The sequence below is a fragment of the Elaeis guineensis genome, chromosome 10 (genome assembly GCF_000442705.2).
Source record: "Elaeis guineensis isolate ETL-2024a chromosome 10, EG11, whole genome shotgun sequence".
Lineage (NCBI taxonomy): Eukaryota > Viridiplantae > Streptophyta > Magnoliopsida > Arecales > Arecaceae > Elaeis > Elaeis guineensis.
Window position 1 is genome coordinate 38,948,638 of NC_026002.2, and position 15,738 is coordinate 38,964,375.

The 15,738-nt window shown below is 34.7% G+C and overlaps 1 protein-coding gene and 1 long non-coding RNA gene across 2 annotated transcripts; both read right to left on the reverse strand.

Annotated features, from left to right (window-relative positions):
• Positions 1-1,761: 1,761 nt before the first annotated feature.
• Positions 1,762-15,074, reverse strand: LOC140852127 (uncharacterized). The gene is made up of 4 exons (XR_012135055.1): positions 14,983-15,074; positions 11,653-11,745; positions 5,742-5,876; positions 1,762-2,253 (listed from the first exon to the last, which is right to left on the reverse strand). It is a non-coding gene; the product is annotated as an uncharacterized lncRNA (long non-coding RNA).
• Positions 11,755-14,995, reverse strand: LOC105052334 (unknown protein 1). Its single transcript, XM_073245048.1, is given in 3 exon segments — positions 11,755-14,317; positions 14,319-14,538; positions 14,792-14,995. Coding segments are annotated over 2 exon segments (825 nt in total). The 5' UTR covers positions 14,349-14,538; positions 14,792-14,995; the 3' UTR covers positions 11,755-13,522.
• Positions 15,075-15,738: the final 664 nt, after the last annotated feature.

The following is a 15,738-nucleotide window of genomic DNA, read 5'->3' on the forward strand; positions in this document are numbered from 1 at the left end:
TTAGATCCAAGCATCAAGTTAATTAAGAATGATGGAAGAGCTGTGGCTCAACTTGAGTATGCAAGTGCTATTAGAAGTCTTATATATGCTACACAATGCACAAAATCAGATATTGCATTTCCTGTTAGTTACTTAAGTAAATTTATGAACAATTCAAGTATTGATCACTGGAAGGCTATTGATCGAGTTCTTGGTTTTCTTAAGAAGACTAAAGCTCGAGGTCTTCAAGACTCAAAGTTTCCAGCTATATTAGAAGGATATACCGACACAAGTTGGATATCAAGTTTGGGAGACAACAAATCCACTACGGGTTCGGTATTTATCTTGGGAGGTAGTACAATTTCTTATAAATCCAAGAAACAAATTTGCATAACACACTCGACAATAAAGTTGGAATTTGTTGCATTAGCAAAAATAAATAAAGAAGCTGAGTGGTTGAGGGATTTTCTTTTAGAAATTCCATTGACTTCAAAGAGTGTGAATTCAATTTCAATTCACTATAATATTCAAACTACTCTAGCACAAGTATATAGTAATATATATAATGAAAAGTTGAGACATATAAGACTTCGACAAGATTATGTAAGAAAGTTAATTAAGGATGGAATCATATCTCTCACATTTGTAAAGTCGAAGAGGAATTTGACTGATCTATTCACTAAACCTCTTATAAGAGATTTCGTGAAAACGACTTCAAATTTGATTGTGTTAAAACTCTTTAATTAAATCCACCAATGATAGCAACCCTACCCAACACTATGAAATGAGTAGTTTTGGATTCAAAGGATAACAACAAGTCATTAATATGTGGATGTTCTTAATACTTAACTGAATAAAAATATGAAGTACTGGTTGTCACAAATAAGAAGGTTGAATTTTAATAATCTTAATGAGGTTCAATTCAAAGAACAAATATCTCAAATGTGACAAAGACACTGGAAAAACTTTACCTATATGAACATCGAAGTAGTGCCACTTTAATTGAAAGTTGGAGTTACTCTTATAAATGTTCATAAATTGTGGATAGCACATTTATAAATGTTCATAAATTGCGGGTAGCACATGGCCCTAAGAGTACTGGTAAAATAAAAATATGATGTTTATGTGTATAGTGTCACCAATGTTTTCACAAGAAATAACATATCAAAGCTTAAAATATATGAGATTTCAATTTCATTCTGTAACATTATACTAAAGTAATGTTCCAATCGAAAGATACATTACTTTATGCATAAACATAATTTGATCTTTTTTTTATTTTATGTTTGAACTAGTAAAAAATTATTAAAAATTGTTCAAATATAAAATATATGAAATTTAGATTTTTTGAATTTGTGTTTAACTGCATGAAAGTTTTAGTGGCTTGTTTTATGGACAGGTGTCTTGAAAAAATATCAGTTGTATCAATATCAGTTATTTTTTCAAAATTTGTAACTATCAAAAACTATAAATATATTTCAAAATCGAAAAACTAAAGATCAAAACCTTTACTTTTATTTTTTCTTACAACTCTTGTCCAAACTTCATCCTTAAAAGATAAGTGTTTTCTTGCTTTCCTAATAAAATTTCTTCACTATTTGCTTAGTGCAGAAATTTTTAAAGCTTGTCATATCCACTAAAACTATTTGCATTAATCCCATAACAATCTCAAAAAGAGAAAGCAAATATTGCTTCTAGGAAAACGTTCTTTAACATATTTCAACCCTAAATTGTTGTGTTCTTCTATACACCTCTAGCACTATATCATTATCTCCTGAGAAATTTAACTCCCTTGGCCGTTGGCCCATTCTTGTTCCAGTACAGCAAATTTTGGGGTTGTTCCACTATCAAAGCCAAATAGGTTTCGACTTTCAAACAATAAAATGAGTTCAAATCTACGCGCTACCCAGATAATTTAGTCACACTGATGTGTAATAATTGATACAAATGCGGTTACTCATACATACTCAGTTGTGGCCTTACAAGCAGAATGTATAAATAATTTCTTTCCTTGGCAAACCATATATTATCCATTTCCAAAACAGTTAAAGCAATAGATATGAGAGTTGAGCAGTATTCATCAAAAGATGCACTACTTTTGGACCCTCATCTTTGAAACTCCATGTTCTGCAGAATATGATAGCAAATTGCCACATAAATAAAAAGCATTTTCATAAGTATATATGCCCAACTCCAGTCAGAAGAAAATCCCAGTGCATCACTGATGGCGATCACTTTGCAATAATTGTTCAACTAAAATCTGCACGAATATAACTTTGTCGAAAAGACCAGATGAAGTATTGTCAGTGTACCAGCTCCAAATGGGGCCAAAAATGAGTTGAACAGTTCACATAGTATCAGCATGAATCAAACAGTGCTTGGATGAAATGAAAGAATATCAAAAGGCAATTGCAAAGTGATCAAAATCATCAGGCGATCATGAACTTTTTTACATCTCAGCTATAGAGCAAAAGGCCCCTAAATTATATCCTTCAAAACCAGAACCAAACATGTGCCACAAACCCACTTGAGCATTAATTTTGTAGCCAACTCATTCTTAACAGTGACATCCAAAAATATTAAATTTCACAAAGGCATCAAATAAACTTAAATTTAGAGTACGTAGATAAAGGCAGGAATTCAGATGAACTGTAAAATGTGCAACACCAAGAGTTGAATGAGCAAACTGCAACACAATTATCATCCAACAAGTTGCAGTCCAGAAGACATGTTCTCATTTCTCACACAAAAAGCAAAAAAGCATCAATTGTTGACTAAATCAGGTAGGGGGAAAAAACCAATACTTGCATCCTATCTACATCATGCAATGAACATTTAGCATACTTCCAGGCATAAAAACTGACCACCCTAATTAGGATCTTGTTAAAGATTGCCAGCAATAAAAGCATCAGAAGCATCAGCAGTTCACATCCAAGCCAAAAACAAATTTGAAATAGAGAGGCAGAGATGATAATCTAGATGGAAACTATGCATTGTATAGGGACTACTGCAAGTCTGCTGCCAAGCATGAAGCAATAAAGTGAGATAATTCCCATTAAACAAGTCAAGATTCTATATCAAATACATTTCTTTGGCATATGGATCAAACTTCTAAGACAACCAAAAAGATAGCTGACATGATATTTGTCTTTTGAAGCAAAGGCAAATTGTAGGTTAATCAAGCAAGTAGTCCGTCCGAATACAATATCAAAAGCATCACCAAACCGGTAATATTTAACCATGTTTTGAAAATTCAGGTTCTGAAATATAATATCCTGACAACAAATGCATAAAGAAAAAATTTTGCAACAGAAAGGTGGATTTTGTAGGATCATTTGCAGCAGAAAAACAGACAAGAAAAGAAAAGGAACAGATGGATACCCATTTGTTCTGAATTGCAGATACTTTTTTTCTACCTGATTAAGTTCTGTTTTACTAAACATTGATATTTATACTCTGACAGAAGCTGAGCTCCTTCCTTTCACTTGATATTTGCTTATCAGTCTTGAATAATAGAAGTCCCTCAGTTTTCATGATCCATTTCAAGAGACTATTGAAGCCAAAACTGGAAATACAAAAAAAAAAAAAAAGGAGAAGAAGAAAGAACGAAAAAACATCCATTGAGGCAAAAAGAAGAAACTTGAGCCAAAAACAAAATAGGCAAAAAGAACATGAGGGTTTGATCACATTAATAGCAAGATAAAGGAGCTTCCACGGCATTTAATCTAAAAGATATTAATCTACCATAAAAAGGTATTTCTCGACCATTCCTTGCTTAGGTGGAGAAAATTTTTGGCAAAACACAGAACATCATCACAGTGCTATATTTTAAAGGTCCAGCAGTAATCCCAATGCTGGCCAACCATCAGACCAAAATATCTCCAATTCACTTAGTGTTAGCCTTCCAAAATTCATTTATGCACTATTTAAGCAGTCTGAATATTTAAATTAAGGCCAGCAGTACCATCCCAAACCATTTGGTTCGGGACATGCTGAGCCATACTGAAGGCTGGCTAAGATGGTTACAACCTTCAAATCGAGAAAGTGCGAGAGGGATAAGGAAAGAGAGAAAAAGAGAAGATGAGAGGGAGAGGAAGAAAGAGAGGGAGAGGGCGGCACAATGGAGAGAGAGGGCTTTCAACACCTCTCCTCCATGTTGCTGGAACAGTATTCTCCCCCCCCCCCCCCCAGTCTTCCTTTGTCAGTACACACTGGAACCACACTGCACAATACCATACCATACCACCGGCATGCCAGCACATGTGCCAATTCCAATACTGCTAACATTGATTTAAATAGATTTTCACTTTTAAAGTCAGTTTGGTAACTAACACAGATCTAACATTCACTAAATCAATATATCATTCAGGAAACAATACATACATAAATATAATACATCAAATTATCTTATATTTATACTATTCCTAATTTCAGTAAAGAATTGAAAGACTTCTGAAGTCCAAATAAATAGCACAAACATATTAGTACAAACTACAAAGAAATGAGATCAATAAGTCAAACACAGGCAAATCAGAACGAGGAAGACTAGTACAACAAAGTGAAACATTAACAACAATGAGCAAATATTCCTAGTGTAATTCACTAAAGCAAGGATATCTATACTATCATAATGGTGTGGGAATCAAAATTCAACAACCAGTAACATAATTAACATATTTTTGATTTCAACAGGAAGATGGATGAAGAATAATTAAGCAACAACCCAATACAAATACACACGCGCATGCACGCACAAGCATTTTGTCTTGATTTCCTTAGCTCTTCTCTAATCATCTGTATATCTTTATTTTCTGCTTTCAAAACAATTAATCGCAGCAAATAGTTAACTAGCACCTGTTCTCCATGTACTATTTTACTTCCTAGTCTCTATATTTGATAAAAAGTCAGAAATTCACGATCATTTTTGTGCTCCTGTTCAACTCTAATGATTCAATATAGAAACAAGAAGTCAAACTAAACATAAATTTACAGTCTCCGGATTTAAAAACATCTGAACAATTATTCATATGCATGTATGTGTACTTTCATGTTCAAATGTATCCATGTATACTCACCAAAGCTTTCTGATCCAAATCTTCAAAAGAATAATATAGTGGCTTGCAGAAGATCATCACAATTCGCATATATAAGGTACAGCATCATGATAAGTCTACCAGTTCCAACTCCCATATATGCCCAAAACCACAACACAGATCATTACATCACTGTTCGAATATCTTCGGATATTTTTCATCAGGAGAAGCTGGAAGATGGAGCTGAAATCCACTTCACTATGCTTGACTTCGGCCTGCTCCCCAACCAAGTCAAATGGCATATTGGCATCTTTTGGCAAAATTCAAACCCGAGCTCCACACTGCAGCCCCAACTTTAGTCATATGAAACTCATGGAAGTGACGACTTACATTTCAAAACCCATAACAGGGCTGCCAGCTTCTCCCAGAAACACCATTGATCCATTTAATGATTATGTTTAGCCTCTCTAAGATTCATTTTCAAATCAGTACAAATGCCTAAAGGAAATTCCAATTACGAACTGGCTTTTGGTATTTATATTATGCATGTCATGCTCCCAAAAACATTCAATCATAATCAGAAATCGAAGGCCAGTAAATTTGCAATTGAAGCATGTTAGGAATCTTGTTTCCCACAAGATCCAATTGCAATCTAATTTAAACTAACAAACAGATGCAAATATAAAATTAATATCAAATAAAATATAAATCAATCTAAGGCTTACAGACCGGAGGCATGCAGTGCACTATCCTCAAGCGATTCCCAACCCTCGTGCTGGATCAGACTTGAGAACTCCACCCCAAGATACAACCGGAGACCTTCCTTGCAGACATGACTGTAAAAAGGATGACAGAACTTCTACCCTGCAGTAAATATAAAGATCAGAAGATGAAAAAGGAAAATTGAGATCGAAAGAGAGGTGGAGGCAATTTTTTTTTCTGCTGTGAAACCCGTCCGCCACAGAGCCATTTTATAGTCCTACAAACTAGCTAATCGAACGATAATCTCATAACCAATCGAAATAGGCGGAAACAACTTAACAAATCTTGGTTACGCAAAATGGACGGAAACGGTTTAACAAATCTCGGTTAGGCAAAACCAACAGAAACAACTTAATAAATTTCATGCTTATCGATTGGGAACAAAATAACTAACATCAGTGAGCAAAACAAAACGTTCAAAAATTTAACAGAGAATAAATTAAAAAATAAATCAAGGAGAGATAAAATGCAAGCCTTGCCACGCCGCAAACACGAGCACAGTGCAATCATGCACGTGCGAGCCGTGCCGGGCCGTGCGTGAATGTTAATAGGCCCAAGAAAAAAGACTTCAAAATAAATCCCTTTTACATTTTTTCTTTTTCCAATATGGGACTAAACATCGTGAATGCTAGAGGTTAGGTTGGAAAATAAATGGAGGAAATTTTGAGTTTTCAAGTTTCCTCCAAAACCAACAATCCTCCTTAAAACTCAATTTTTAAAATTAATTAATAATGTAGATAATTTTCTACTAGATATAAATATTGTGCAATAGGTGAAATGTCTTTCAATGACTTAACTTCACTTAGTGTTAATAGTATTAACCTGAAAGAAGCGGAGTGAACCAGATCTTGAACTGCATTCTTTTGACTTAGATTTTTACTATTATACACACAATACAAAATCTCATATCGCAGGTTTGCACATTAATGGCCATGTACAGGTATTTTGATTATTTCATGAGAGTTTCTAAAGATTACTTATGTCTCTAACCGCAGCCAAGTACAGATACTCTCACATAGAGCCCCTCTGAGAATATGTGGTGTCATATCTCGAGGAATGCCTCTTGGGTCTCATTCAGAGATAAATTCTTCCTAACCACTACATAGAAGCACTAATCACTATAGAGATGGATTGGAGTCTATGACTCCTATATCACATAAATCACATTTGCTCACTAACCAACCAATCAGCTTGTTATTATTATATTAAACTTCTTTCAAGAGATCTCCTATCACAGAGGTTGGGTTCCCATTATTGGAAGGTCCTTTATAGGCTAAGCCCCATCCTCCTTGATGACTCTAGGATCTTAGTCCTATTTAAGCTTTTAGTAAGGTAATCTACCATATTAAAGTTAGTTGCAATATAATTCAAAGAAATTATTTAAAGTTTCTCCTTTCTTTTTACAAACTTTTGTCATAATTTAATATGTCTATTTATTTTAGTATTCACAAATTTCTTTTTACAAAAATCTATTGCAGCTTTTAAATCACAATAAACTGATATTGAAGGAATATAAGAAGATACTAAAGGAATCTCAGATAAAAGTTCTTTTAGCCATTCAGCTTCAGAATAGATAGAATCAAGGGCAACAAATTCAGCTTCCATAATACTTTTAGCGAAAATTATTTGTTTGGAAGATTGCCAAAAGACAGCACTTTCTTCCTAGAAGAAACACATAGCCAGAAGTAGATTTAACATCTAATGTGTCGGAAATCCAATTTGAATCACTATAACCCTCAAGTAGATCTGGATAACTTACAAAATATAAAAAATAATCTATAGTATCTTTAAAATATCGAAATACTCTCTCTAAAACAGTCTAATGAACTAGACTAAGATTACTAATATATATGCTAAGTCTAGAAATAGCATAAGCAATATGAGGTTTCGTCCGATTAGAAAGATACATTAATGAACCATAATTAGAGCATATTTTTTTGGTTCACAGATTTTTCTGTATTCTTTAAGAGATGGATGGATCATAAGAAGTAGATACAGAAGTAGAATCAGAATATCCAAATGTATGAATAACCATTTGAGTACAGTGAGATTGAGATAGACCGATTGAATCAAAAGTACGAATAATTTTCATACCAAGAATTGTATCAACTTCACCTAGATCTTTCATATCAAAATGATATGATAAAAAATTCTTGATGTTATTGATTAAGTCAATATCAGGAGCAAAAATCAAAATATCATCGACATAAAGATAAATAAGAATGAATCGATCATCAAATTGTTTATAATAAAGACAATTATTCGATTCATTGATTTAAAATCCATAAAAAAAGATTATTTGATCAAACTTTTCATGCCATTACTTAGGAGCTTGATTTAATCCATATAGCGGGATGGAACAAGTGTACAAACTTTATACTCCTAGCCTGACTCAAAAAAACCTTCAGACTGATGCATGTAAATCTCTTCTTCAAGATCTCCATGCAGAAAGGCAGCCTTAACATCCATTTGATGGACAACAAGTTTATAGATAGAAGCTAAGGCAAGTAGAACTCGAATGGTAGTAATGTGAGCTACAGACAAAAAGTATCGAAAAAATCAACATCGACTTTTTGTCCAAAACCTTGAGCAACAAGCCTTGCTTTGTATTTTTCAATTGTACCATTCGTCCTCATTTTCTTTTTGAAGATCCACTTACATCCTAAAGGTTTGTTTCTAAAAGGTAAATCAGTGAGAATCCAAATGTTGTTTCCAATAATAGATTCGATTTCACTGTTAATAGTCTCCTTCCAAAATGAGGCATCAGGAGAGCTCATGGCTTTTTAAAAAGAGATAAGGGTATCTTCTATTAAAAAGGTAAAGAAGCCATCCCCAAAGTATTTTTCAACCCTAGTTCTCTTGCTTCTCCTAAGCTCAGATTCAGTAGTTGATTCTACTAGAGTAGGAATAGATGATGATGGTGGTAAATCTGAAGAAAATGATTGATCAGTGATTGATCTAGAAATTCGAGTTTTAAAAAAAAAGATATTTTCGAAAAAAATTACATCCCTAGATTCAATAATAATATTGTTTGATATTGAAGGTAGTTCAAAGTTGATAACAAAAAACCTATAGATATTACTATTTAAATAATAACCAATAAAAATACTATCAACGATTTTAGGTCCTATCTTAATTATCTTTGGTTCAGGAATTCCAACTTTAGCCAAGAACCACCAAACTCGGAAGTAATTAAGCCTAAGAGAATGTCCTTTCCAAAGTTTAAAGGATGTCTTTTCTCTGTTTTTAGGAAGAACTCTATTTAGAATATAGCAAGCTGATAGAAGAGCCTCTCCTCAGAAGTTTTGAAGTACACCAAAACTTATAATCATGGCATTGACTATGTCAAGGTAAAGTTCGATTCTTTCGCTCAGCCACGCATTAGATTGAGGAGAATAAGATGCAGTGACTTCATGAATTATCTCATTTTTTTCATAGAATAGGATCAATTCGTTTGAAGTATATTCACCTCCTCGATCATACCTTAAGATTTTAATTCTTTTTTCAAATTGATTTTCAGCTTCTGCTTTATAAACTTTAAACTTATTTAATACTCCATCCTTGGTCTTTGAAAGATATGTATAGCAAAACTTGGAGAAGTCATCAATAAAAATTACAAAATAACGACTATCTCCATGGGTTGGTCCTCTATTAGAATCATAGACATCACTATAAATAAGTTCGAAAATTTGAGTATCTCTAAAAGCTATAGGCTTGAATGATTTTCTAGGATATTTGGCCTAAATACAAATTTCACATTTTGAATTTTGATCAATATTGAATTTTGAAATCAAATTAAGACAAAACATTCTTTTGATTGATTTAAGATTGACATGTCCTAATCTTCCATGCCATGTTCCATATGATTAAGAATTTAGCATAAAGGATGAAGAAGAACAAACTGAACTTTTATTAATATTTGAAGAAGAGAATACATTTAATTTGAACAACCCTTTGAACACAAAGTCCTTTCCAACATAAACATCTCCCTTCGAAATTACAACTTTATTAGACTCCAGAACAACTTTAAAACCTAACTAAATAAGTAAAGAACCACTTAATAGATTTCTTCTTATGGTGAGTATATGCTGCACATTTCGAAGAGTTAAAGTCTTTCTTGAAATAAACTTCAGGTTAACAGTTCCACTCCCAAGAACTTTGACAGCTATCCCATCACCCAGGATTACACTTCCTCCACTTGATCCCTGATATGATGAAAAACAAGACCTATCAGAACATACATGGATGTTGGCTCCAATATCTAACCACCACTCTGAATCTAAGTAGGTTAAATTGGCATATGGAGTAAAAGAGACTGACCTAAAAGAAGATGGTTCTCCTTTTATCATATTGACCTAAGATTTAGGTTGATTTTGATTTTTCATATTCTTCTTTTTATAGAAAATCTTCTCCTTTTTCCGATAAAAACATTTGGATATAAGATTGTTGTCTCGACTACAGACAAAGCAGAACCTCTCATTACTTTGTTCCTTGGACTTTTGGGATTGATTGTTAGACTTAGACTTTTGATTTTGAAACCTAGCATTACCCTTTCCTTTAAACTTCTTTCCTTTGGCTTTAAAATTTGGGTTTTGACCTCTATAAGTTTGACCTATAGGACCTGGATTTGGATTTTGAGATTCAATTAGATTAACCTTAATTTGAAGGTGATTTTCTTCATTTTTCTAAATATCTCTAATTTCAAACTGATCTTCTACCCTAATAGATTGAAGAACAATCCTAAGATTAAGGAAAGTCTGTGATCTTCTAAGCTCACGGGCAAATTGAGACCGAGAAAGTGAAAGCTTGTCTATCAAGCAAGATACCTGATAGTTTTCATCCAAAATAAATCCCCCTCTATGAATCTCTTAGGCTAGGTTTTAAAATTGATGAATTTGATCATTGATAGATATATTGTCTACCATTTTAAAACTATGAAAGTCAGAAATAGTAAACCTTATAGCCCCCTCATTATCTCGGATGTCGGTTTCTTCTAAAACTTGCCAAAGATCTTTAAAGGTCTTATATTTCCTATAAATTTCATACAATTCATCAAATAGACAACTTAGAATTCTAAACCTACAGTGATAATCTATCTCTTCAAAGAATTTAGAATCTTTGCTAGAGGAGGATGATTCCATTGGTAGTGATTTCCCTAGAGGAGACAGCAAACCTAAGGATATCAACCACACTTCTAATTGTTCTTGCCATCTAAGAAAACCTTTTTCATTGAAATTTGAATCTATCAAATTTGAGACTGGATGAATCTTCAAAACCCATAGAAATAAATCTAAGGAACAAGGCTATAAGAGAAAAGGCTGCAAAATACATATCTGAATATTTTAGTGATTCTATATCACTAATTTATATGTAAATTTTTATTTTGACAATAAGAAATAAATTTTAAAGCAGAACAGAATTAATAAACAAAAATAAATTTTAATATAGAACAAAATTGATAAACAGAAATTTTAATGCAGAACAAACTTGATAAACAGAAATCTAAATAAATTTTGAGGCAGAACAGAATTGATAAACAAAAGTTTAAATGCTGAATAGAAATTTAAATGTAGGACAAAACTGATAAACAATAATTTAAATAAATTTTAATACAGAACTGAACTGATCATATGCTATTGACAAAAAGGTAAACACTAGTTATAGCAGATGAAATAACTGATTATTTAAGATCAAATAATTTTTTTATACCAAGATATTTATTAGCAATTAAACTACAATGGGAATGGGTCAATTGCCTTAGATTGTTAGGAATCTCATTTCCCACAAGAGCCGATTGCATTCTAATTTAAACTAACAAACAAATGCAAATATAAAATTAATATCAAATCAAATGTAAATCCATCTGAAGCTTACAAACCGGAGACATGCAGTGCACTGTCCTAGTGATTCCCGACCCTCGTGCAGGATCAAACTTGAGAACTCCATTCTAAGATACAACCGGAGACCTTCCCTGCAGGTACAGCCGTAGAAAGAATGATAGAGTGCTTTTATCCAACAACAGATGTAAAGATCAAAAGATGAAGAAAAAAAATTGAGATTGAAAGAGAGGCGGAGGTAGTATTTTTTTTCTGCCGTGAAACCCCTCCACCATAGGGCCATTTTATAGGCCCACGGATTAGCTAGTCAAACAATAATCTCATAACCAATCGAGATAGGCGGAAGCAGCTTAACAAATCTTGATTATGCAAAACGAACAGAAACAGCTTAACAAACCTCGATTAGGCAAAACCGACAAAAACAACTTAACAAATCTCGTGCTTATCAATTGAGAACAAAATAACTAAAGTAATGGGCAACACAAAACGTTCAAAAATTTAATGGAGAATAATTTAAAAAATAAATCAAGAAGAGATAAATGTAGACCCTGCCATGCCGCAGACGTAGGCACAGCGCGATTGCATGCATGCGAGCCAAGTCGGGTCGGGCCATGCCCATGTTCATAGGCCCAAAAAAAAAAAGACTTCAGAATAAAGCCTTTTCCCATTTTTTCTTTTTCCAATATGGGACTAAACATCATGAATGCTAGAGGTTAGGTTGGAAAATAGATGGAGGAAATTTTGAGTTTTCAAGTTCTCTCCAAAATCAACAAAGCATTCATACAAGACCATATCTAAATACATATAAAAGGAAACCAGAAAACAACATAAAGAATCCATATAAACAGTATTATATTCAATGATCAAATTCCTTAGCTAAATTGTGCGAATTCACAAGGTATACACCAGAGGATGCCACCCAAGAATCAACTTCAACCTCACATTGATATGTTGATTGATGCAGCAGGATAACTCAAGTTTTGAAATATCGTGAGCATCTCCCACATAAAGCTTGATACCAAGAAGCTCACCGATCATTATGCAATGGTTGCACATGTTTCTATGCAAGCAATCGATAGACCATCTTCTAGAACTAAAACAGGGACAGCAAAGTGCTTCAAACACATGGCTTAAAAATTTCTGCACGTGGCTTAAAAATCACTAGCTGCCCTCATTAGCATGTCAGCAGCCTCAATATGATAACCCTTAAATTACTCATCTTGAAAAAGCTGTAAACAGATACCTAGCAGACATTACTCCTGCACAGCTTTCCACCTACAGGTGTGTAGAGTAGATTCATGGCAATCAAGAGTGACAAAATAACATTTAATTAAAGCCCGACCAATAATAAAGAATAATAAAAGCAGGTAATGATGACAAGAGATGATCATCATATTACGACAAGATCTTATATTCTGCTATAAATTTCAAAACTAAAGGCATAATTTAGAAAGGACAGACCATAAACATAAAGATATACCCATAAACACCAAGAAGAGTTGTAACATTTTTGGATGTTTCATAGGGGAAAGCAAAAGACAATTATAATTTCAGCTACACATTACACAACATCTATGACCTCAAATCCTGGTTAAAGTCAGCAATATCAATGCTATGGATACAATCATGGACATGTTACTCCTGGTTAAACACAGATTATGTTAAATGTTAATACTCCAAAGCAGATATATCGAAAGCATCAGCCATGAAACCACACCCCTCTGATCATAGCACTGCTGCAATGGACTGGGTATGGCAACACTCTGACTACACTGATCTGACACTTAATTTCAAGAGGAAATAATATCTGGTATCCAAAACAAGGTTTTCACATTAATAGCAAAACGAACTCCACAAAAGAAATCCTTCTTGCCATCCACCGTCTATGGCTTCCATGAGAAAGGCTACAGTTTAATTCAAGTTAGCCCCAAAATCCAGCTTTCGACATATGTCTGGACTCAGCCTCCTTGCCTTTGAAGCATGTGGCCTCATAGGTGCAGCTGGACATGTCTCTGCAACACCCGTTAGAAGAGGCAAAAAAGTGGGTGTCTTGGAACCTTCAGAAGGATTAGATTCAACTGGCAATCTCTCAGCAGAGATCTCCTTGACCTCGCTTGAAACAATCAGATCAAAAAATGACTTATAGATCAATTCCAAGAGGCGTTCTTCCTGGGCAGCATCTTCAGAGGCATTGGCATCTACATTCTCCATGGAGTCGCTGCAGGAGTCAAAGTTTAGCTGCCGGCGAAGAGGGATTTTACTTTCCCTCGTCATCTTCTTCTTTGGTGCAAGCATCAAGTCCTCTGGGCCTGGAGCAAATGGATCAAATATGCTTTCTGTCGGAGTCTGGCAGCCTAGAACAGCATCCTCCTGCTCAGTCTGATCAGAGGACGATGAAATCTCTACTATTTCCCTATCCATGAACGGGGTCACTGGACCAAAGTCTTTTCCGTTGCCAAGTTTGAGGGGCCCACCATCTTCACCTTTTGAATCGCCACCTCTCTCCAAGAAGGGAGCTTGGCGAGAAACTAAAACTACACCATTTTTCTCTGTCTCCACCTTAATTCCAGAACCCATTTTTCCATCCCCCATATCATTACCTTTTAAAACACTTTCTTTCTCCGAGGAGGAGACTTTGGGAGACAGAAAGTCTGTCGCACCATTTACCATTTCAGACTTCATCTCTATAATCTCGATGATGCTATTTTTCTGGAAGGGTAACTTCCTCTTTGCACATGCAATACTGGAAGAAAACTTCTCTTAAGCTCTAGTTTCTCCTTATATCTACGGCTGGAACTTGCCTTCCTTTCTTCTCCTGTTCATTGTTCCAGAACGCTACAATCCTTAGGAAAAAAAAGAACCAGATTGAAAGTCTAATCTCCGAATCTTCGCATCAAATCAGCCAAATGAACCCGCGATAGTCGCGTCTGTTCGCAAGAAAAACCGTAGCATAAGAAAAAACAAATCTTTGATCTCAGAAAGCAAATAAAGCGCAGCAACCTCGGAAAAACGATGATTTTTTTTTTTTTTTTTTTTGCATCAGAAACCCTAGAATAAGTTCAAAAGGAATTCTTTTTTTAATCTCAAATCGATCTAAATCTTTTAAAAAAACCAACAACCTGATCAACGCAACATTTCTGGTAAAAAATCTAATCAATAAATCCAGCAAACAAGACTCACATGACCCTGGAGTAAAAAGTCCGATCTTGATCCCCAAAAAACAACCTTAATCATCGATTTCTCAGCATAAAACCTAAACCCTAACTTAACTTTTTGCAACCTCAAAATCCCACGGCCCCGACAGGTCGAATCAATTTCTTTTCTGATACCTTGGAAAGCTTCGAATCAGAATACTATGAACGAAAGCGTACCTTTTGAAAAGGACGAACTATGGCGGATGGAGGGAGGGAGGGAGGGGGGGTGAGAGAGAGAGAGAAAGAGAGAGAGAGGTATAAATTGGGATTTTCGGGTTGGCGGGAGGGGCGGCGGGTCTTTTAAAATCCGCGGAATTGGCACGCCGGGTAATTTATGTTGCACAACGCGGGAACGGCGGCTAATCCAACGGCTGAGATTGCATCTAAAAATTGCTTTTCGGATCCGTTCATGTCGTTTTTAGCTAATGGGCAATGGCCACGTACACATGCAGAAAAAGTTATCTAAAATTCAATGCTGTTCAGACTTCGGTCCTAGCGAAGCTGACATATGTGTCACTCAAGGCCCATCTTCTACCGTTGGATTTTGTATCTACGACAAGGAGATTGAGGTGGAACTGTCGGGAGGGAAATGAAAGCGTGCCAGAGTTAAGATGGGAACCAAAGTTGAACGGTTTTAGTTTTGATGAAGGGAGTAAAAGATTTTCATTTGAACCCCATGATCAACTTGGGTGGTTTACAAACTACAAATGTCATGTGGAATGTACATTTTTACAACAATAACATGGTGATATGGAAAAATTTAACTTCTTGTACAATTGGTAAGAACAAATCTTGATGTAATGATTAGATAGCTCCATTCTTGATAACATTGATTAGCCTACGTATATTTCACTCTCATTAGATCCAATAGTAATAGGCGGTTGTGCACTTGACTATTATTTTTTGTTATATACTTGATGCATAGCTCCTACA